At 41.2% G+C, this 22,500-nt stretch overlaps 1 protein-coding gene across 1 annotated transcript in view; it reads left to right on the top strand.

The window, feature by feature from the left end:
• The window catches only part of Myo1e (myosin IE), a 190,772-nt gene that overhangs the window by 162,915 nt on the left and 5,357 nt on the right, over positions 1–22,500 (top strand). Inside the window, exons 23-27 of the mRNA XM_027926182.2 lie at positions 1,720–1,866; positions 3,223–3,380; positions 5,848–5,940; positions 9,319–9,520; positions 21,069–21,238. Coding sequence (XP_027781983.1) covers positions 1,720–1,866; positions 3,223–3,380; positions 5,848–5,940; positions 9,319–9,520; positions 21,069–21,238 — 770 coding nt within the window. The remainder of the gene's footprint in view (positions 1–1,719; positions 1,867–3,222; positions 3,381–5,847; positions 5,941–9,318; positions 9,521–21,068; positions 21,239–22,500) is intronic.

Here is a 22,500-nt window from a genome sequence, read left to right as displayed (position 1 = left end):
CTGCTTCATAGATGGTACCTTTTGTTGTATCTCACAAAGTGGAAGAGTGGGAGGGGCAAGCTCTCCCTTGTGCCTTTTTTAAAGTCACTATCTCCTAAAGGACCCAACCTTTTAATACTTTACACTAACCATTAGATTTCAATATATGAACTGGAGGACACAGGGAACATTCAGTTCATGACAGAGTCTATGGCTCTAGCTACTGGCTCCATCAGCTACAGTCCCTGGTTGCATGCTAGCCCAGGGAAGAAGGTTCCTGACAAGCCTGAGATAGTCTCCCAAGGAAGATCTGACGGTCTAATGACATCCCACCCCTACCTTGTCGTGTTCATGGGGCTGATCAGAGGGAACACAGGAGATATAGTTTTACATGGAAAGAAAATCCCTGATCTCCAAGATTCTCTGTGCTCCAGAACTCCATTTAATACACTCGCCTTATGCTTTCCTTTGTCACAACCACAGTAAACCTCCTGGGGCAGCAGTATCAGGAGCCCCAGGAACAGCACAGCCCCTATGTTGGACAACTTGTTCCCGGTCATTAAAGGAACCATCATTTGGCATTTCCTGCACTTAGAAAGACTAAAATGTTACCATGGTCAATTTACTGAAATTGATTCATCTAATTTATTTTTAATACCTCGAAAAACAATACCTAATAAAATTCCATCTTATTATTTAACAGTTGGAGGAACTTATAAATTTGCATAATATGCAGCCTTTGGGGTGCTAGCCAACAGCTAGGTAATACAGATTCTCATTGTGTGTTGTTGGTTTCCACAAAGTCCAGCCAGCACTGGATTTGCCTCAGCCTGGCACTTCACTCTCCCTGGAACTCCTGCCGTGAGTTTGCTCATGGTCCTTCCCTGTCCAGGCTGCGATTTCAGTGGTGTGTTCTTTCCTTGCCCAATCAGCTTCATCAGCTTAAGGTGATGATCTGTGTCTGCTTGTTGTTGGAATACCTATTTTATCTCTTTCTGTGCTTAGATGTGTCTGAACATTCTAGTAATACCTGGCATGTAGTTTAAGCAAAGCAGTGTTTGCCAGAAGGTTCTTAATAAGTGCAAATGAAGCCCAGTGTGCTGGCTTCCCTTTTGATAACCAAGCTTATAATTCTTCAGGTTTCGATTTATGACAATAGCTGCAGCCATATCATAAATTCTACTAATGGAACTTAACATGGCATTATTCCTTTTCAGTCACATTCTATTCATAACTTTCTGGTTTTTATGATCTTCAGAACATAGAATATGAATTTAGAAATGGATTTTTAAAATATGGGTTAAATTATCCTTAAATTCTTAATTTTAAAATCTTGTGGAAGAAGTATTTTGATTATGCTCTTGTTGGACTATAAACTTCCTTTGAAAATAGATTTCATCAACTTATTACTTATTCATTGTTGCATGTTTTGTTTGAAGATTATGAAAGAGGGCGCTGGGAAGACATATCTCAGTGGTAGAGTACCTACCAAGCATGCATGAAGCCCTAGGTTCAATCCCCAGTACTACCAAAAAAAAAAAAAAAAAAAGCCTAGCACTATCTTACAGGATTAAAAAAAAGGATTAAAAAATAATAATGGGCCATAGGTGTAATTTAATAGTAAAGCACGTGCTTAGCATAAATAAGGCCCTTGTTTCCCTCCCCAGTTCCCAATAATGATGATGATGATGGAATAAACAAAAGTGCAGCTTTCATTAGATTTGTCCAATCTCTTCACAGTACCATGCAAGATGACATTTTTATTCTCCATGAGCAAGAATATGATAGTCTTCTTGAATCCGTCTTCAAAACTGAATTCTTAAGTCTCTTAGCAAAGCGTTATGAGGAAAAAACCCAGAAGCAACTACCTCTGAAATTCAGCAATACGTAAGTTGGGGTCCAAACTTCTGAGTAAAACTGAGAGGGCCTTGGTCCCACTTCTGGGGACCAACTGAGGGGAGGGGAGGCCTGTGGGCTTGTGGCATAGGGTCTGGGTCCTATAGCTTTAGCAAATCCCACTGTGGGTGCTTCCATTTCCCTGTGGAATCTTAGAGCCTACTAAAGATACTCTGGGTGGTTATCACAGCTTGGCAAAGGTCATTTTTGTACTTCTGTGAAATAATGACTTTATACAATGGTATATTTTGTCATTTAGATAATGATCACCCAAATGAGGTAGGGACTGGCAGATTTTTAAGTGGCATCCATCAAAGAGTTTTTTTTGTTTTGTTTTTGTTTTGTTTTGTTTAATTCAGCAGAGCAAGCACTAGAGTCACTCTGGAAGCAGACAAAGGTGATTGGGATAAGGGCTTAAATTTCCCCAATTAATGATAATAAAATATATTGATGGGAACAGGAATTTAGGGACTGTGGATGGTTAATGTCTTGTGTCCTGGCTCACCTCATTTGTTTTGGTTAACATGGTCTTATGGACCAGATACTGGCATACTGTGAGCTTCTAATCTCACATGTGCTGACTGAGAGTTACTTAGTTTTTCTTCTTCAACTTCCCCGTCTATAACATGGAAATATCCTTCAGCTCTTCCTACTCACAAGAGCGAGGACACTTGAATCCGTGGAAATATAAAGCCTTAATGCCAAGTAGGCAACTACTAGAAATTATTTTTCTTTCTGAAAACATGAGAAAAAAATACAAATATGGATTGCATGATGTAGACATGGGAAGCATGGGAAAATTAAAACTGCCTGGGGTGTTTAGATTTTGTTGGCTAGTGTTTGTCTTTTCCCCTTGTCTGGGTAGGAAATACTGGTGGGAGAATAGAATTTAATGAAATAGTAACCACATTCTATGCTATGGAACCTTCATCTGTGTCTGGCATCTATCTCTCGGTCCTGCACATACGCAGACCCAGGGAAATCAGCTAGAAGCAAAATGATGTAGCATAGCAGGTGTGGCCTAGAAATTGTCACCTTCCTCCTGTCCCCCAAGCAGTAGCTCCTGAGACTATCTGCCAAGGTGACATTGTCGTATTTATATGGTATCTCCCTCACCAACTGGTTTCTCACAGGTGCCAGGTCCCAAAGCTTCTGCTTCTAGTTCAGTGGTCACCTGTAGTTGTGCTACATCCTGGGTACTGTGCCCATCCCTCACTAGGTTGTCTGGTCTTGCTGCATTTTTATAACATGCTTTCCTAACAGCAGAATTCCATGCTGGGTCTATGAGTACCATTTTCTCACTGGTTAATTCCGATTTGTTAATCCCAACAAATGTATTTGTTACAGTCTTGAATTGAAGTTGAAGAAGGAGAACTGGGGTCCCTGGAGCGCAGGAGGCTCCCGGCAAGTGCAATTCCACCAAGGCTTCGGTGACCTGGCCATCCTCAAGCCCAGCAACAAAGTGCTGCAGGTCAGCATCGGACCAGGGCTGCCAAAGAACTCCCGTAAGTGTCCTGTGGACCCCTTGGCAGCAGAAAGACTTTTCTACATCAGTGCCTCTTCCCAGGGCTGCTGGTGAATGCACTGGTCTGGGGCTAAATTGGTGCATCTAACACTTCCTGTGGCAGGGTTTTCATCAGACAGGACATTTCAAACTAAATCAACATCAAGGAAACAAACAGGCTGAAACTTTCTGAATGATTTAGTTCTTCTGTGTAATACACCTGGCATTACACTATTAACTGTATTTAAAACAGTTTGTTGGCTTCAAACTTCCTAGCCCTTTCCAGTCAAATCTTTTTGACAATACCAATATTATTCTTGATGCCAGTTTAAAAGAAATCAAACACATTTACCTACTCCTTGCATGATTTCCCTATGCTGCTATAAGTCAAAGCAAAGATCTCTATGTTCACTTAGAAGCGCTTCATTAGAAGACACATATGCACACATACATGCACTACCTCAACCTCAAGTCTAACTCCTTCACTGGCCTTTGGTTCTTGTTCCATTTATAATTGATATTTATAAATTTACAGGGCACAGCAAAGGATAATCATAGATGCCATGCATTCACATATGTATGTATTTTTCTAAAATTGAGCCTATGCTTATAGTCAGTGAAGAGGGTATCATACATAAAACTTTATCAAGTTCATCTACAAAGGTACATATGCATTGGCACATACTCTGACATGTTAATACAATGCAGAAACATACTAGCTTAAAGTATATATGGCCACTTGGAAAATGTTGGTGTGTGTCTGTATATCACTTAACTACTTTCAGAAAACACATTTCGGTGGGATGTTGCAGAGAAGTTTAAATAAAAGGATGAGAGTGGGGTTAAGGGAACAAAGTAGGGACCCAGGGAAAAGAAACAGTGAGAAACCATTGTTGCCTCTAAGTCTGAAATGACAGAGTGAACGAATTGTTGAGCTACTTTCTCTCCAGTAGCTACCAGGGTTGGATGCAGACAGGAGCAGGCAGACCCAACATCCAGCCCCTCCTTCCTCAGCATTCCAGTCTCCGGCCAGTGCCTCCCATTGACCAAAGCCAGGTGGAATACAGAGGCCTAGCAAGCCTGGACCCTAGAGGACAGTGCAGAGCCATGCCGGGCTGCAAATAAGCAGCAGGATGTGTGTGAGCAAGATGTTCAGTAGGCCCCATAGCAGTGCGCTGTCTAGTACTGCTTCATCTCTCTAGGGCTGAGGTAGAAGTGGTCTAGGTGTTGGGAAGGAATCCCCACTCCACGCCACTTCATCCTTTATTTTCCATGCACATTATCACTTCATACCATTCTGTTCTTCAGCTCTTCTCTTTACAAGAAATTACCTCTTCATCTCTCTTCCTACTCTCCTACATGTCCAAGATGAGAACTTATTCCATCACAGATTCCATCTGGCCCTGCTGTCCCAGCCCTAACTCTGGCCTAAAATGATTCGCATCAGCGCCAGCTTGTTTTCTAATTCCTTGGTCTTCATGTCTGTGTCCAGGTATCAAGTCTGCTCCTATCCATCATGGTCTCTGTGTGTAGTTGGAAGACTGGAACACAAGCTCTTGCATGCAGTTAGTGCTGTGATGTATTTCTTGCCAATGACAATACAGGGCAGTGCTCACATGTAGAGCTTCCATGAAGTGTTGAGAACATGTGCAAACATTGATATATCCTTCTGTCTCTTTTGAAAGTCTACAAAATAGAAACACGTTTATGAGCGTATCAGTCTCTCTTTGAAAAATCATTGTCTCCTTCCATTTCCATGCATTTTCCCTTCTCTCTCCCTTTCCCTCCCACCTCTCATCCCTGTTTAATGTTAATCTTCTTCTCATGCTCTTCGACCCTACTCTGTTCTTAGTTACTTTCCTTATATCAAAGAAGACATTTGGCATAAAAGTACATACAAGAGGAAGTGAGGGGAAGGGGAAAAATAATACAAGGGGGACAAACGAATGTCAGTAGAGGGGGCAGAGAGAGAAGAGGGGAGGGGAGGGGAGGGGAGGGGGGATAGTAGAGGATAGGAAAGGCAGCAGAATACAACAGACACTAGTATGGCAATATGTAAATCAATGGATGTGTAACTGATGTGATTCTGCAATCTGTATATGGGGTAAAAATGGGAGCTCATAACCCACTTGAATCAAATTGTGAAATATGATATATCAAGTACTATGTAATGTTTTGAACAGCCAACAATAAAAAATTAAAAAAAATAAAAAAAAAAAAAGAAAAATCATTGTCTCTAACATTTAAAAACTGTACCTCTATAAAGATACCCTGCAGCCCCTTCCTTTCCAGTGGCAACCAGCGTAGGACTTCTATCACATCTCCCTTCTCCACTGCAGCCAGTCTCCTGCAAATCTGAGACCTGCATTCCAAATTTCTCAAATGTTTTCCATTAGCAAAGAACCATCCAGAGCCATAAAACCAAACAGTAGTACTGATTTTGATATTGTGTTTCTTGTTTATATCAGGTCCTACCAGAAGGAACACCATCCAAAGCAGAGGGTATTCCAGTGGGACTCAGAATGCCAACTACCCAATGAGAGCCGCCCCTCCTCCCCCAGGTAAGCCAAGCATGCACCATAGACTGGGACCACTAAATTTGAACTCATAACATTACATTTGCTTGGGAAGAAACCCATTAGCAAATAAATGCACATATGAACTGGTAGATTAGACAATCTGGATGTCATTAGCTAGCACATTGCTCCCTTTGGAAGAATTCCTACAGCAGAGAGAGAGAGAGAGAGAACAGTTGCTGTATATGATAACCACAGTGTTGTCAGTTTTAAGATATAGGATGCTACCTTTAGGGGAAAGGAGTTTGTGTGGTATCATTCCACGGCTACTACCCACTATGATGTTTTACAATAAGTTAATAGCTTCTTTAATGAGAGAGAGAGAAAAAAAATCTATTCTTAGAATCCAGGAGACCTGTTCCCAAAAATAAAATAATATCTGGGAGAGTTACAAAAGTTGTTTTTTTTTTTTTTTGTGGTGCTAGGGATTAGAACCCACAGCCTTGTGCATGCAAGGCAAGCACTCTACCAACTGAACTATATCCTCAGCCCGTTATATTTATAATATAAATATAAACTTTTGGGCCCTTATTTCATATTTATTATTTTTTTAAATAAAAATACAATTTGCAGATCAATAAACTCCAAACCTTAAGAGATAAACTTAAGAGTTTTTGCCCCATACAAATCTACTTTGTATTTGAGGCACTTTCTTTCTTCCTTCCTTCTTTTTCTTTACAGCGTTGAGGATGGAACCTGGTGCTTCATATTAGTTAGGCAAGCGCTCTGCTATTGAGCCACTTCCCTACCGCCTTGAATAGCACTTTGAAAATTCACAATATGTCTCTTCTTCCCTCACAAAGTTCACTTCATAAAAACGTATTCCCAGGGGTTTGATATTAATTTAGGATTCTAAACCTGAAAAGGTCATTTTAGGGCCACATTCGGCAAATCATCCCAGAGAAGAGAATCCTATTTATAATGACGTTCCCAATTGGCATTACAAGGCAGTTCTTTAGTCTCCTGTTCTGAAGTCTCACAGTGTTACTCTGAGCTAAGGATACTGGGGCCTGGCAAATGAGAAACCAGTTCTCTTTTAGAGTCTCTATCCTGCTTCAGCCCAGCTGCTGCTCCTGCTCTCTTTTATATTGGAGGAAAAACCAAGCTGGAAGAAACCTGAGAGAAGCAATGTTAATATTACAGTGTTACTTATGCAGTGGCTCCAGTGTAGCATTGTAGTCTGGACCTGGAAAGCTCCTTTGCCTCAGTTAGTTTGGCCAAAGTAGTCTTTCAGGCTAAATCAGGCCACAGTGCATTTGACTTTAAGCATGGTTCCCAACCTCTCTAAGTCTAATGAGTCATTGAACCTAAATTCATTAGGTCACCATTTTTCAAACTGTCTGTGAAAGTGAAAAAACAAGATTTTTAATTTTTAGGTTTTTTTTTTTTTTTTAATTCCAGTTCATTACAAACCATACTTTTATAAGACATAATAAAAATGTATTTGTAGACTAAAGTAATTATAAAAGCATAAAAATATAAGGCAAATTTTTTGTTCTTAGATTCAGCAGACTTAAGATATGTGTGTTAAGTTGCTATGGATGTTTCTACATGTTATTCTTTTTTTAATATTTATTTTTTTGTAGTTGTACCAATAACTTTTATTTATTTATTTATTCTTATGTGGTGCTGAGGATCAAACCCAGGACCTTGCATGTGCGAGGCGAGCTCTCTACCGTTAAGCCATAACCCCAGCCCCTCTTCATGTTATTCTTAGTTCCTGAATTTATGTGAGCAAGTGGGTTTTGAGCTACATATAAAGCTGTCTGTCTCTGGACCCACTTTGAGGGTCACTGTCCTGGGGCACATCCCCCTCTGACATGCCCCTTTGCTTTCCTTGGTACTTTAGCAGTAAATGGGGCCTTCCTCCCCATCCTCAGATACCATGGGGAGCCCATTCAAATCCCATTCACTGGGTAAGGTGAAGAGGGAAGAAGATCGTTTGCCTCTAGAGGTCTGGTTCTGATCCAGCCTGAGAGATGGGAGGATATGGCAAGAGAGATGGCTGGATAGAGAACTATGTTCTTTAAAGTTCCAACCTAGAGAACTGTTATTCAAAGTAGGAACTCTAGTATTACTGGGGAGGAAAATATCACACCTTTCCACTTTGCAATAAGAAGAATATAAAGATGAACAGAAATGCATGTCATAGCTAGAAGTAATCAAGTGGATTCTGCCCTAGTCTTCTTGGTTGTTTGTTGTTGTTGTTTTGGTTTTTATTTTTTATTTTTTGGCACCAGGGATTGAACCCAGGGGCAGTTAACCACTGAGCCACATCCCCAGCCCTTTTTATTTTTTATTTTGAGACAGGTCTTGCTAAGTTGTTTAGGGCCTCACTAAGTTGCTGAGGCTGGTCTCAAACTTGCAATCCTCCTGCTTCAGCCTCCCAAGATTCTGGGATTACAAATGTGTGCCCGGCTCTCTAATGAAGAAACTGATACTCGGAAAGACAGTTATCTAGCTTAAGATCAACATAGTACTAAGAGCCAGAACCTTTATAAATGAAGGGTCATTCCACTGACTCCAAAGAGTTCTCTCAATGTGGTCAAAAGAGGTATTATGGTACAGCCTACTCAAGTGGGCCTTGGGGAGTCTTGTTCTTCACCCTGCCCAGATCTGTCATGTAGAAGACATAAAGGACTTTCTCATAGAAGGCATGGAATGATAATGCCCCTTTCAGCCAAGACCTATGATTTTGAGCTTTCACTATAATACATCTATTACTTACTGGCGAATGCAATTTGTGTGATCTTTACTAGAAATTGATATTTGACTAAGAGAGATTGCTCTGCCTGGATTGATCCAACTGGGTGGTCACATTTCTCTTGTCTGTGTGGGGTACTCTCTCCACTGCACACAGCAGGTTCTTGCCAAAGACACATAAGATGGACCCCTTGAAAAAGGATGTCCAGCTGTTTAAACATCTGTTGGCCTGCCCTCTTGAGTCATAGCCTCATAATTTTCTTAGCCCAAGGACATGCCTGCCAGCTAGCTACAAGCCTTCCTTGACCATGGGCTTCGAAACCCTGACCATCTGGGGATTCTATTGTCAAATTTGACAAGCATGTGCTGAGTTTTCCAGGTGCTTCCTGGGCAGTTTACTCTGTATTATTATTAGCTCTTTCACCTTGTTATACCTTAAGTTATACAATTTTATTTGTTGATCAGAACTCAGTAAAGCTGAGGGGAAAAAAAGTTAGATTATTAGATCTAAATGCAGTATTTTAGCAATAGTACTCTCCATAGGAAAACTGATATGTTAATTCACTTGCCATTCACTAGTAGCTGAAAGTAATTTTTTGGAAAGCCTTTTGGGAAAGAATTGAAAAAAATTAAGCTTTGTTTTTTTCTCTTTTCCTGTAGGATACCATCAGAATGGCATCATCAAAAACCAGTTTGTGCCACATCCCCACATTCCTGGAAACCAGAGGTCCAATCAGAAAAGCCTGTATACCTCCATGGTCCGCCCACCCTTGCCACGGCAACAGTCCACAGGCTCTGACCGAGTGTCACAGACACCCGAGAGCCTGGATTTCCTCAAGGTCCCGGACCAGGGTGCTGCCGGGTAAGATTGCCATCTCTTATAATGTGAAGCTGGCAAGCTCTATCTCCATTGATTATGCCAAGGGTTCAGAGACTTCTCTAAGCTGTCAATGTACAAGTCTAAAGTTCAGTTTTCCACCCAAATGCTGTAATTCATGACCCAAGGCTTTGGAGCTTTGGCTGACATTTCTAAATATGCAGCCAAGTTGATAGCTCACAATGCATTTCATTCTGTAGAGACAGCTTATCTTAGAAACAGCAAAAGACAGGTCCTGTCAGCCCTGAAATTCCATTACTTTATAACCTTTTTTTCAGTCTGACACAATTGAGGAATAATGGGATTTTTTTTACTTCCATCTGTGCCTACAGTTGCATAAACATAATTGCTTAGAGTCTTAGCAACATTAAGAATAGCATCCCAGTGTCCTATGAGATGTGGATGTTTAAGACTACTGCTCTTCATGGCCTCAGCATGAGAGCCTCTCTGCCTTCCTAGAAAGAAAATGAAGAGCAGTGAAAGGAACCCAGGCTCTTCAGCCTAAGGAGGCAAGGATTCCTAGAACTCTTGTAGACATTCAAAGGACTGACGGTGTAAAAATGAGAATAGACATGACCTGGGGGATAGGACTAGGTCCAGCTGAAAAACTAGTGAGGGAACACTAGACTCTGGTGCCAGCTACATTCTAGGTGCTCAAGGGTGAACTTCCCTGAGATACAGGGAATACCTTAACACCTAGGCACAGGGAGTGTGGAAATCACCACATAGAATGTTGTAAGCAATATTGTCAAATGACAAAGAAGGGGGAAGTGAGACCTGGAAGAGAATACTATTTTAGCATCTATTTCCTTTCTAACATTGGACCTGCTACTTTACCTCTTTGAACTGTGTACATTGATGTAATACCATCAAGCTTACAGGGTGGTAAAAGTATACACACAAAATACTTAGCATGTTACTTAGCAGGTGGGAGACTACTCAGTCAACTGTAGCTTGAGGATGATGAGATAACCATTATCTCATGTTAGTTGGAGAAGTGACTTTCAGGAATCTTCCTCTGCAAGGTTGAGTTCAGTAAATGGCCTGCTTCAGCCCACCTTCTTACTCTTCCCCTCCCTCATGCCCACTCCACTTTTTGCTCTTTCCATGTCTCTAGATAAAACAATGAAGAAGTTTTAAATGATTAGGAGACTTGTGTACAAAACAGACCTGTGCTGGGACAGAAACAATAACTCCTTCCTTCACCCACCACTGTTAGATATTTTTCCTGATTTGGATACTTCCTCCTAAAGATCACAAAGTTGGTAGAAACTTTACCATGTTCTCTCACGGCATTCCTTTTCCCCTAGCAAGTCTTACATCATTACCCCATTTGGGTCACAGTTTGGAAAACACTTTAGTTAGATCATAAAGATGGCCATCAGGGCCAGGCATGGGGTTATATGTCTGTAATTCCAGTAATTTAGGAGGGTGAGACTGGAAGACTGCAAGTTCAAGTCCAGCCTCAGGAACTTAACAATACTCTGTCTCAAAAATGTTGTGGTGGTGGAGGGGGCATGGGCTGGGAATGTAGCTCAGTGGCAGAGTGCCCCTGTGTTTAATCCCCACTAGGATGACCATCAGGAGAGTGAACACCAACCTTCACTAGTGTGTGCACTCTCTTGCCCATATACACTCTCTCTTTTTCTTCACTTCCTTTCCCCCAGTCCTTGGTAAGTAGCTATCCTACCAGTTCTAATGGCCAGGTTTTACCTGACTGGATTAATCTAAAGCAGTAGTTCTCAAATTCTGTTGATCAGAATCACCTGGAAGGTTTATCAGCCTACTTCCAGGGGGCTATATCTATAGGTCTGGGGTAGGGCCCAAGAATTTACATTTCTACCAAGTTTCCAGGCAATGCCAGTGCTGCACTATTGTCTGATTGATAAAGCCAGGGGAGGTTCTCTTTAAAGGTACATTCCAAGTATGCTATTAAGGTGATGGGATTTTTCACTCTATAACCCACACCCAGACTATTCAGATGGAGAACATCATTAAAATAGTCACACGATTTCTCCTAGACCCAGTTTGGTTTCCCAAAGTAGGCAGGGAATTAAAAGCAATCAACAGAATGCACCAGATCTCTTAGCTCTGCCTGCTAGCTTCCTACTCGGTTTGGTTTTGGCAAATAAGACCATCTTTTCAGCCTGCTTTGCAAGTTACAGGCTTGCATATGGGCCAGCTGGGAGCATCTGTCAGCCAAAAGTAGGCAATTTAGGAACATTGTGTCTTAACTGAGGCTGCTCCCTTCCAGTCCTCGGCTGTGTGGTTCCCTGTTTTAGTCTTCTCTTGCCCTTTACCACCTCCAGGCCTAAAGACCAGGCACAGGCAGTGCTATCTTGGAGACTGGCTATGAGAGGCTGGACGGAGAGGACACCTTCATCCACTAGGCACTTCCATTTTCTTGACTGTTGTGTGGAAAACTCTATTATTAAGCATGCTAAGTCCAATAGCTACAAGAATCCTAGCCAGCCTCCTCTTTATACACTTCAGTCTGCCATGCAGACATTCCTTAGAAAATAGGAACTCGGTCAAAGGCTGAGTTCTGTCTTAATATTTATTTTCTAAAACATATAAATGTGAAAATTAAGAGTGTCTGATGTTGCCAGGGACTGCAGACATGGCATTTCAAGAGCCTTGTGGTTACCTAAATTTAACAGCTTCTACTCTTTGCCAAGAAAACACTAATTACATTTATTCCATGGGAGGTTATTGGAGCACATGGGAAGTTTGGTATCCTGAGCTTTGTCCCTTTACCCTCAGATACATGAGTTTTCCTATTTATATCAAAATTCTAAACAGTCATCTTGAATTTATCAATTCATAAATAAGACTGCTATAGTTTTTCTTTCCTGGGCTTTCACACCCTATGTTTATCTTTCCTCTCTCCTTCCCTCAATGTACATATTTAGCATATGCAATCACTTCTTTTTGATCAAGTAATATGGATAAAATCAAATAATGTAATTAACACCTAAGATTAATTCAGGAAAGTATCTTTTTTGTTGTTGTTGTTCAGTCAGTTGTTTTTGGAGAGACCATGAAGACTTCACTAAATTAATTTCCATCCCAGCTGCATTCTGTACCCTTATATTGCAATACTTACTCACATGTAGCCATTGTTGTCTTTGTTGTTATCATCATTCTTCAAAAAACACTGAGATATATGCAGAGGGAATCATTATCCCTTAGCATAGCTTCTGAAAAGTCTGATTCAGGTTAAAGATTTTTTCTGATTCTAAAAGGGAAGAGGCGAGGCAACAGCCAGGTAAAAGCCTGCTCCTCCATCTTTGCCCTGTCTTCTTAGGCACACTTTCAGGAATGCTTTGCAACTTTTCCTCCTAACGTGCATAATCATTATTGGAAGCATTAAAACTCAGACTGGAAATGTCTATTCCCCTTTTTAATCCTGTGGTCTGTTTCATGAGAGGACAACTTCAGTAAATTTCATATACTCCAGAGATTGATCCAACTCAAGTTGGGGAAACAGAAAAATAATGTAAGTGCTCAGGCTAGGGCTTCTGGCCACACCACAAAGCTGGGGTCAATAGAAATATTTAAATGCTGCCTGTATGACTCTCATCAAGACTCTCCTAATGGAGTCATATTTTCAAAGTGCTAAAAATTTCCAACTAGCATCCAATAGCAATATTTCTCAACCAGTAATCTATAGGAGCAGCAGACTTAACCTGGCCCAGGCAGACATGGAGTTCAGGAATTCCTGGCATCCATTCCCACATTTCCAGTAATGTTTATAGATTCAACCTTTTGGAACAGAGCATATTTTAAGAGCCAGAAGTAAAATGCCATTATTTTCCGTCTTGGAATTTCAAGACATATATTTCACATTTGCACAACAAAGAGGTGATATTTGAAAGCCTAATTCCAGCTCTCCCTGGCAGAGACAAGGCGCACTCTCATAGGAGCCTGGGACCTTCTTGGAAGGTCCCAAAGGATAGCATGGGGGAATGCAGACAGTAAGGATAATAGCAAGAACTGGGTATGAGTCTGGTCCCATTTTTTTCCTTTTTGTTTCATTCATCAGATTATTTATTGAGGTTTTGTGTTAGTTTGTTTGTTGTGCTTGAACTCAGGACCCTGTGCATGCTAGGCAAGCACTCAGACACAGAGCCAACTTCCCATGTGCCTTCTGTGTGGTATCTGATGCTTGTCATTTAGTTACTTAATCATCCTATGCCTTAGTATGCTCACATGCAGTAGAAATAATAATAAGATAATAATTTAAAAACTTACTCCTCAGGGTTCTCTTAAAGAGTAAATAAAGGCCAGGCATGACACACATACCTATAATCCCAGTGGCTTGGGAGGCTGAGGCAGGAGGATCATGAGTTCAGAGTTAGTCTCAGCAAAAGCGAGGCACTAAACAACTCAGTGAGACCCTGTCTCTAAATAAAATAACAAAATTGGGCTGGGGATGTGGCTCAGTGGCCCAGTCCCCCTGAGTTAAAGTCAATAAATAAATAAAGGCTTTGTATACTGTAAATCACAATGCAACTTGAATTTGGTTTTGTTTTCAGCTTTTTGAGATACTGTGAATTGAACCCAGGATTTCACACATGCTGGGCATGTGCTCTACCACTATGGAACAACCCAAGCCAGAAAATTCTTTTGCATTTGTTTCATTATCATTATTCATCTGTCTTAAGGGGAAATTTTAATATTCTGTCAGAATTGAGAAGTGGGTATTCCCTGGCTTAGAGGCTTTGTCCTCAAGAACCCAAGGGCTGGAGATTTTGCTCTGGTAGAGCACTTGCTTAGCATGTGCAAGGCCTTGGATTCTATGCCCAGCACTCCAAAAAGCAGGAGGAGGAAAAACAAAACAAAAACACCAAATTTCTGGCCTACATAAGTTTTGGACTCTGAAGGTCTATGCTTTAGACATTGCTTGCCTTGGGCTGGGTTGTGGCTCAGAGGTAGAGAGCACTCGCCTACCATGCATGAGGCCCTGGGTTTGATCCTCAGCACCACATAAAAATAAAATAAAGATATTGTGTCCACCTATAACTAAAAAATAAATTTTTAAAAAAGACATTGCTTGCTTTAATGGGGGAAATGGGCAACCACAGGAAACCAAGACAGGGAGAGCCCTTTTCCCTAGCACATCCACAAGAATATTGGTCTGTTGGTCTGTGCTGCTGTCTATGGCACAGACCAGCAGCAGAGCAGAGTTGTCTGGTCACATTGCAACAGTCACTAGACACTAGAACTCTATTTGGACAACTTAAATAAAAGTCACAAACTTCTTTTTTGCTCTGTACTATTCCAACTAAATTAGGACTTAGCTCCAATAACCATAACAACCCACATCCCATGGGAAATGAGCAATATGACCAGGGCAGACAAGTAGCCCTCAATTTGGAGAAATTTGACATCATTTAAGGTTTTGTTTTTTTGGTGGGCCTTGGCCTATTGTGAGATTTGACAAGTGTCCAAGAAACCTTGTGTCAGCTGGCATCCTAACATCTTGGCCCAAAGGCATTCCCTGGTCTTCTCCAGTCACTAATAGAGCATGTAACTTATAGTGCAAATTTTCATGAAGCAAACCAGATGTAATATGCTTCTTTCACTAGGAAACATTATTTACCCTATGGATTGTAAGGTGATTATATTTGAGATCTAATGCCACCTCAGGAAAAAAAAGAACCTGCTACCAAAAAAAAAAAAAAAAAAAAAAAAACTGCTATAGTTCTGCTCCTTCATGTGTTTATGTTAATTGGTAAGAGTAGAAAGTGTACAAATTGCTCTGAAATGATGGCTCAAGTACTAGGAAAAGTAAATTTTGTTGTACAAAAAATGACATATAATGAAACATTTGCTCAGTGATATATAGTTTTATAACTATATACTAACATGTATGCGTGTGTGCATATATATATATATATATATATATATATGCACACACACAAATATATAAACCTTTATATTTGAAATGTCAACAGGATTAATAATTGTTTGAAATTATTAGTCTGAAATTCTTGATGCAACCCCCATTATCCCAATGAAAGAATTGTTTTTATAGCACAGTTTTTAATCCTGTGAGGTTTATTAGAAATTCAAATATCACAAAATACCAGAGATGTCAAAATTATCTAAATCCTGCATAGCTAGTACAAATGTAGGCAAACAATTTTTAGACCAGAATGAATGTGGGTTATTGGAAGGATACCATGAAAACAGTAGTTTGCTGACAAACAATGGAAACTCAGGATAAAAAGGGCCTGAGATGTAACATTTACCAGTCTCTGTGGTTAAATACTAACACATGGCCAACTTCAAGCTACCCAGCATGGCTACCACTGAGCAGAGTTGGGAAATGATAGGCAGTCGCACACCATTATATGGTATTTCTAGCACACATCAATCATAGACATGAATAACTTGAAGAGCATAGAGAGAAGTAAAATATTTAGGAAGGGATGAGTCATAAGTATTTATTGCCCTTCTAATACAACATATTCTATTGTAAGTTCATATGATTTAACTTTTAATAATGACCTTGTTTAACAACTACTTCACAAAATTCCTGAAAGTTTAAACAATAGACTCTCACAAGCTGGCCTGAGCTCATTCCAACTCAGTGGGCATAAGGGTTTTGTTTGCTGTGTAAGAAGGTATATAATCCCTCTTCACTAGGTTGGCCAGTCTCCTTGGCTGAGAGTTGACACCCCTGATGCCTAAAAGTCCTCATTAATCATTTTTTTGCAGTTTGCTGAAAGTCATTTTGTCTCATTATTAATTACACAGGATCGCCACCTAGTGACAGAAAGGGAATTGGGTTTTTGAGACTGTTGGGGCCTAACAGAGCTGGGAAAATGGCTATTCTGGTGGACTGTGTCCTACACTAGAATTTGGAGGTTTCCAGCTTGGTGAACTGTGGACTGTCACTGCTTCATCAGCAGACTTCCTGTATACATCTTACAGTAGAACGCTCTCTGTAAAGTTTTGTTAGAATTAGAAAAAGGATTGGGACCATTGCTTGAATTGTCTCATGTTTTACAGATGGAGACCCTAAGCCCTGAAAGAGGTGAAGTGACTAGAACATGTGCCAGCCCATGGTAGAGCCAGGCCTCAAACTTGGCACACTGACTGGTAGTCAATGTCCCCCTCCTGCTTTACTCTGTCACCCTATCAGAGCCTATAGTTTGAGCCACACTGTGTTCCCAGGGCTGGGGACCACAGTGGTGAGCACAGAAAGTTTCAGGCCCTGTCCCATGGTGCGTACTGTCTTCTCAGGGAGTTAGCCTCATAGTTACACAAGTCACTATTTAGTCAGACCCCTACTCTGAAGGACACATGGGCTATGAGCAGAAATGGTAAGGCATTTGTCTGGATGTGAGAAAGTGGTGATGGAAATGAGCTCTGGGGCCTGAGCAGGAATTGGCCATGCTGCTTGGGGCTTGGGGGACAGGCCATGGGAGCCTGACCAGATCTGTGAGCCAGAGCAGTCAGTGTGGCTGGAGCTCAAGGAGTCTTATGCATATCCTACTGCATTGACCTGTGTAATCCCAAGAACCTCCATTAGTTATTTCACAGGAGTGTCACGAGAGTTAAATGAAGGAGCATCTATGAAAATGCCTGCTGCAGAGCAAGCCCAGCTAAGGCAAGTTTGCCTGTACTTCAGACAGCTAAGACCCGGGCTCCCAGGAGACATCCCATGTACTGACACTCACAAGAGTGCAGACAGGTGTGAGAATGAGGCAAGATGGTCATGGGAAGGAGATTCATGCTCTGACTCTAGATCACTTTGGGAACGTGCTATCCTCTTGGAGCACTTTGCATCTCTTCTTAGTTACAGGGAAGAGCCAGACCAGGCTGACCTCAGTGTTGCCTTAAAGTAGCCATTCCTAATGCAACAGGCAGAGCTCTTCTCCACCTCCACCCACCCATCCACTCCTTCTCCAAATCTGTTTACCCTCTGCTACCCAGAAAACACCTTGTCTCAAAACTGTCCTGATCTTTCCCATCTCCAGCTGTAAAGTGCTGTGAACTCCATTCAATCAAGAGCTTAATAGCCTTGTGTTTCCAGCACGGTAGCATTTGTTTGGGGCCTAGAACAATCAAACCAGCTGTTTCCATGGGTCTACACAGGAACCCCAATTCCCCAGATAATACTTTTCCACTTTGACCAATAGCCATTTATCCTGAGGAAGTGGCCATTGATGCCTTGGGATCAAAGTTCATGCAGGGGCTTTGGGCAGTCAGGTGTTTGAATGATCCTCCCCACCTTCACTCTGACCTGTGCCTAGGACACTCCCCAGCAGCTGCCTGACATACAAGCCAGCAGGGACACTCCAGGGCTTAATGATGCATTGCACAACCCAAAGAGGCCCATTCTATTTACTTTTTTTAAAAAAGCAACTTCATGTGAGATGTGATTTATATACCATAAAATGAACCCATTTAAAATGTTCAGTTCAACAGTTTTCAGTACATTTGGAGAATTGTGCAAACCTCCCCTATTTACTTAAAAAAAAAAAAAAAAAAAAAAACTTCATTCAGATATCATTTATATACCACAAAATTAACCTGTTTAAAATGTATAGTTCAACATTTTTTCAGTATATTCAGAGTTGTGCAAACATCATCATAAGTTAACTTAAAAACATTTTCATCACCCCCCCAAAACACCATTCCCATATCCACTACCCCAGCCCTATGCAGTTACTAGTCTATTTTCTATCAATCTAGACTAGCCTGTTATGGACATTTCACATAAATAGAATCATACTGTTGTTAAATTTATTTCTAAGTGTTCTTTTTTGATGTGGGATTGTTTTCTCAATTTCATTTTTGGATTTCTTGCTGTGCATAGAGATATAGCTGAGTTTTATATGTGGATTTTATATTGTATTAAAAAATCTAGCATCTTAATAATTCACTTATTCTAATAGTTTTTTAGTTTATTCCTTAAAATTGTTTCCATGCAAGATAATCTCATCTGCAAGTAAAGGTATTTCCACTATTTTCCCAGTCTGGATGCCTTTTAATTTTTGTGCCTAAAAGCCCTGGCCAGAGTTTCTAGTATGGTACTGAACAGGAATGGTAATCACTGACATCCTTGTTTGTTCCTGATCTTGGGCATGAAATATTGCCTTTCAAGGTAAATAGGATGCAAGCTAGGGGTGTGGAGACAAGGAGTTCTACCCTCAGCTGGGGCTAATGAAGAAATGTAGGAAGGCACCAGTGTGGCACAATGTGCAGCTGGGATGTGAGCTGGGGACATACCTGGCGGAGACTTTGTAGGTGCAATAAAGGGTTTTGGTCTTTTTCCTAAGAGCAGAGAGAAGCTGTTAGAAAGATTTTCAGGGGGAGATGGAGTGAACTAATTAAAACTGAGCTAAGGTGATGGTCAGATTTAAGGTGATACTTAAGTCTCAGAAAGGAATTATCTGGCAGAAAAGACATGAAGGAGGAAGAAGAGAGAGGACTTGGTCAGAGCAGGAGGCAGACAGAGCAGGGATTGGTGGTAGTGATGCCACATGGATGCCCATGTAGATAGTCTTCTCTCAGGGATTCACTCATTTTATCTTCCCTCTAAATAGTCTCACTCCCTCCCCCAGTAGGCAACTGTACCTAAGTTCTAACACTATTGAACTCCAGAGGCCTCTGTTATCTACACCAACTCATTCCCCCGCTGACATACAAGAGGCCACATATCTCTCTGAGGACAACAGGTGTATACAAAAACATGTATGTGTGCATTGAGCGTATGCACTTCCAACTATGCTCTACTGCTGAGCTGCAAGCTTCCTCCCCCGCCCCAGGGGTGTTCTGGTGCACAGCCCACTCCCTTGCATTCCTTGCTGCTGGGAAGTCAGATGACTTCTGATATCCAGGCTAATGGCTCTTATTAACCAAATGCTGACACATCCCCAATATATAGGGTGCTTCATCAAAAGCCTGCCTGCTTGGCCAACTTTCAGAGCCGCCAGCACTTCTCCAACAGAGAATGGGGATTTCCAATGGACACTAGGTAGGAAGTGAAGTCATGCTAATGATTTATAAGATGCCTTTCCTCTGCCATCAGAGAAAAGTGCTTTGTGTATGTTGGCCTGAGAGAAATGGAGCCAGAATAGCTTCGGGATTTGTTCCCTCCTACTCAGGGTATGGAAAGAACCATCTAAGGAGCCCCACCCCTGCTAGGGCTGCCAGTCAGTCCCCTCTCTCCCAATGAACATCTGTCAGTACAGGACTTTAGCAAGGACATTGTGCTGTGGCCTTCAAGAGCCAGCCCAAAACTGAATGTGATATTCATTTCAGAATTTAAGGGCTGGAAAGACCCTTTTCCTCCCTCCTCCTGTTACGTAGGTATTAACAGACATGACAGACCTAAGAGCCATTCCCAGACTTTGAGTTTCTACTCAACACTTTTTAGAAGAAATTTTAAGTTTCTTTTATAGCAAGTGAATATATAGGCTTTACCCTGATTTGTTTTTAAGCCAAGTGGGGGGGGATGATTCTTGTTTCCCTATCAAAAATGCTTTTTATAAACATTTATTGTTTCAGATACAAGTTTAAAGAGATCGCTAAAATGGAACAAGTTATAGTTACATGCCTTGGGACACTATGAATGGTGACTTGAATAGCACAGTGTATAGATAAAGAAGAAATTTAAAGCTCAAGGATCTTGGTTAGTGTTAAAACACTGGACATATTTTTGACAACCATTATGGGGGATTGGTCCTGGCATCCCGTAGGTAGAGGTCAGGGAAGAGGCCAGGGATGCTGCTAAACCCCCTTCAGTGCAAAGAAAGTGCACGCACACACATACCCCACACAACAAAGAATTATCCAGTCCCAAACATCACTAATGCTGATATTAAGAAATTGGATATACTCCTGTATGAGAATATTCACAGAAATATTTATTCATAATAGTGAAAACTGGAACTATTCCAAATGACCTTCAGCACAAGACTGGATGAGTAAGTTGTGGCATGTTCATGCAATTGATAGTGTAAAGCAGCAAAGGTGAGTGAACTACAACTACATTCAACAGGGCACATCTGAAAAACATACAATGATTCCTTTTATACAGCCACAAAAACAGCAGACAGGATATTGTTCAAGGATATTTGCATGTGTGGTAAAACAGTAAAGACAAGCAGGAGAATTACTGATAGAAAATGTAGAGTTAATTCTGGAAGGGAATGCAGTTAAAAAGAAGTACCCACATGCTTCTGTGGCACTGGAAAATGTTATGTTTCCAAAGTTGGGGAAGAAGGAATAGATATGTGACTTCATTATTTAAATGTTTAGATGTCTTTTCCACATTTCTTTCTATGCTGAGGACATGATAATAACAGCAGCTAATGTTTATAAAGAGCTATGTCAGAGAGGGTATTTTTATTCTTGGAGAAAGTTCAGGGAGTGCGCTCTGGGCCATATAGCTTCTAAGGATGGAAGTAGGTTTAAACTTGAACAAGACAATTTCCACCCATGCTGCAAACCACCATATATACTGCTGCCCCTGTTGGTTCCCATCTCTCATCTTCTTCCACTCTCTCCACAGTGTCCGCAGACAGACGACCAGTCGGCCTCCACCAGCAGGTGGCAGACCAAAGCCTCAGCCCAAGCCCAAGCCCCAGGTGCCACAGTGCAAGGCTTTGTATGCCTATGATGCTCAGGACACAGACGAACTCAGCTTTAATGCCAATGACATTATTGATATTATCAAAGAAGGTAAGTGCATGACTGGCTGTACCCAAAGAATATGCAGTTTCTTTGCTATATAACTAGTCTAAACATGAAGGGAATTTATGGGCTTCTCTGACTGAAATGTGTAGAGGCAGGTCAGGCCTGAGGCTATTTGTTCAAGATGCCAGCTTCCTTTTCTTTTTAATGCTTCATTTAGTTCTGCCCTCTTCTTTGTATGTACTCCCTTCTCAAGCCATTTTTTTTGTTTGTGGTGGCAAAAAGGAAGCAGAATTGCAGGCCATGTATGAAATCTGCCTTACCTCTGAAACTTCTTAACCACTGGACAAAAATCCTAAATTTCAGTCTGACCAAATTAGTCAGTTGCCCATCCCTCTATCAAGTTCAGTAGCAAGACAAAGACTGTACCCTGAGTGGCTTAGTCCTGCAAGGAATGGCCCTAGAAAATAGGTGGAGGTCTACCCAACCGAAACCTCAAGTTTCCTGATAGTGAAGGTAGATAGAATAGAAGCCAGAGAAGCAGCCTAGAGTGTCCATTGTCAAAGAGGTCCCTGGGCTTGGCTGAGGGCTTTCTTAACTTGGGAGCGAAGATAAGTGTTTATGAAAACATAAAAACCAAAGATAACTGACTTAAGTTGTCAGAAGAGTCCGTATGAAGGACAGTTTGTGGTGAAGGATAGGAAGAGTTCTCTTAGACAGAGACAGAAAACTCATGAAGACCAGAAAAAGCAGATTAAAGCAAGTTGATCCTTGACCATGATACAGAATCCCCAAAGAGATGTCATAGAGATGAGAAGATGGTAGAAATGGCCTGAGGATAGAAGGTCCTGAATATCAGGCTTCAGAGAACTTGTGAAGACAGTGAGGAGCCATTCATGGTTTATAAACAGAGCCAGCACAAACTGAGTGGACAGTAGTTTGGGGCAAATTTAACTTTCAGGATAGTTCCAGGAATTTTAACAGGTTCCCTCATCACATGAGATCATTATAAGGAGAATTATGGACCCTGGACAGTTTCCCTCAAAATAGCCTCTGAGTGTTATTGTTCTAGTTGTCTACAGGCTTTTTAGTGTCCTGCTCAAAGATATCAGGGTTGAAACAAACTTTTTTCTTTTTGGTACCAGGAATTGAATCCAGGGACGCTTAACCACTAAGCCACATCTCCAACCCTTTATTTTTTGAGACAGGATCTCACCAAGTTGCTTAAGGCCTTGCCAAATTGTTGAGGCTGGCTTTGTACTCGGATCCTACTGCCTCAACCTCTCAAGGCTCTGGGATTACAGGCATGT

This window comes from Marmota flaviventris, chromosome 2 (assembly GCF_047511675.1).
Source record: "Marmota flaviventris isolate mMarFla1 chromosome 2, mMarFla1.hap1, whole genome shotgun sequence".
Lineage (NCBI taxonomy): Eukaryota > Metazoa > Chordata > Mammalia > Rodentia > Sciuridae > Marmota > Marmota flaviventris.
Note: the sequence above shows the minus strand (reverse complement) of the source record. Positions and strands in the feature narration are given on the sequence as shown.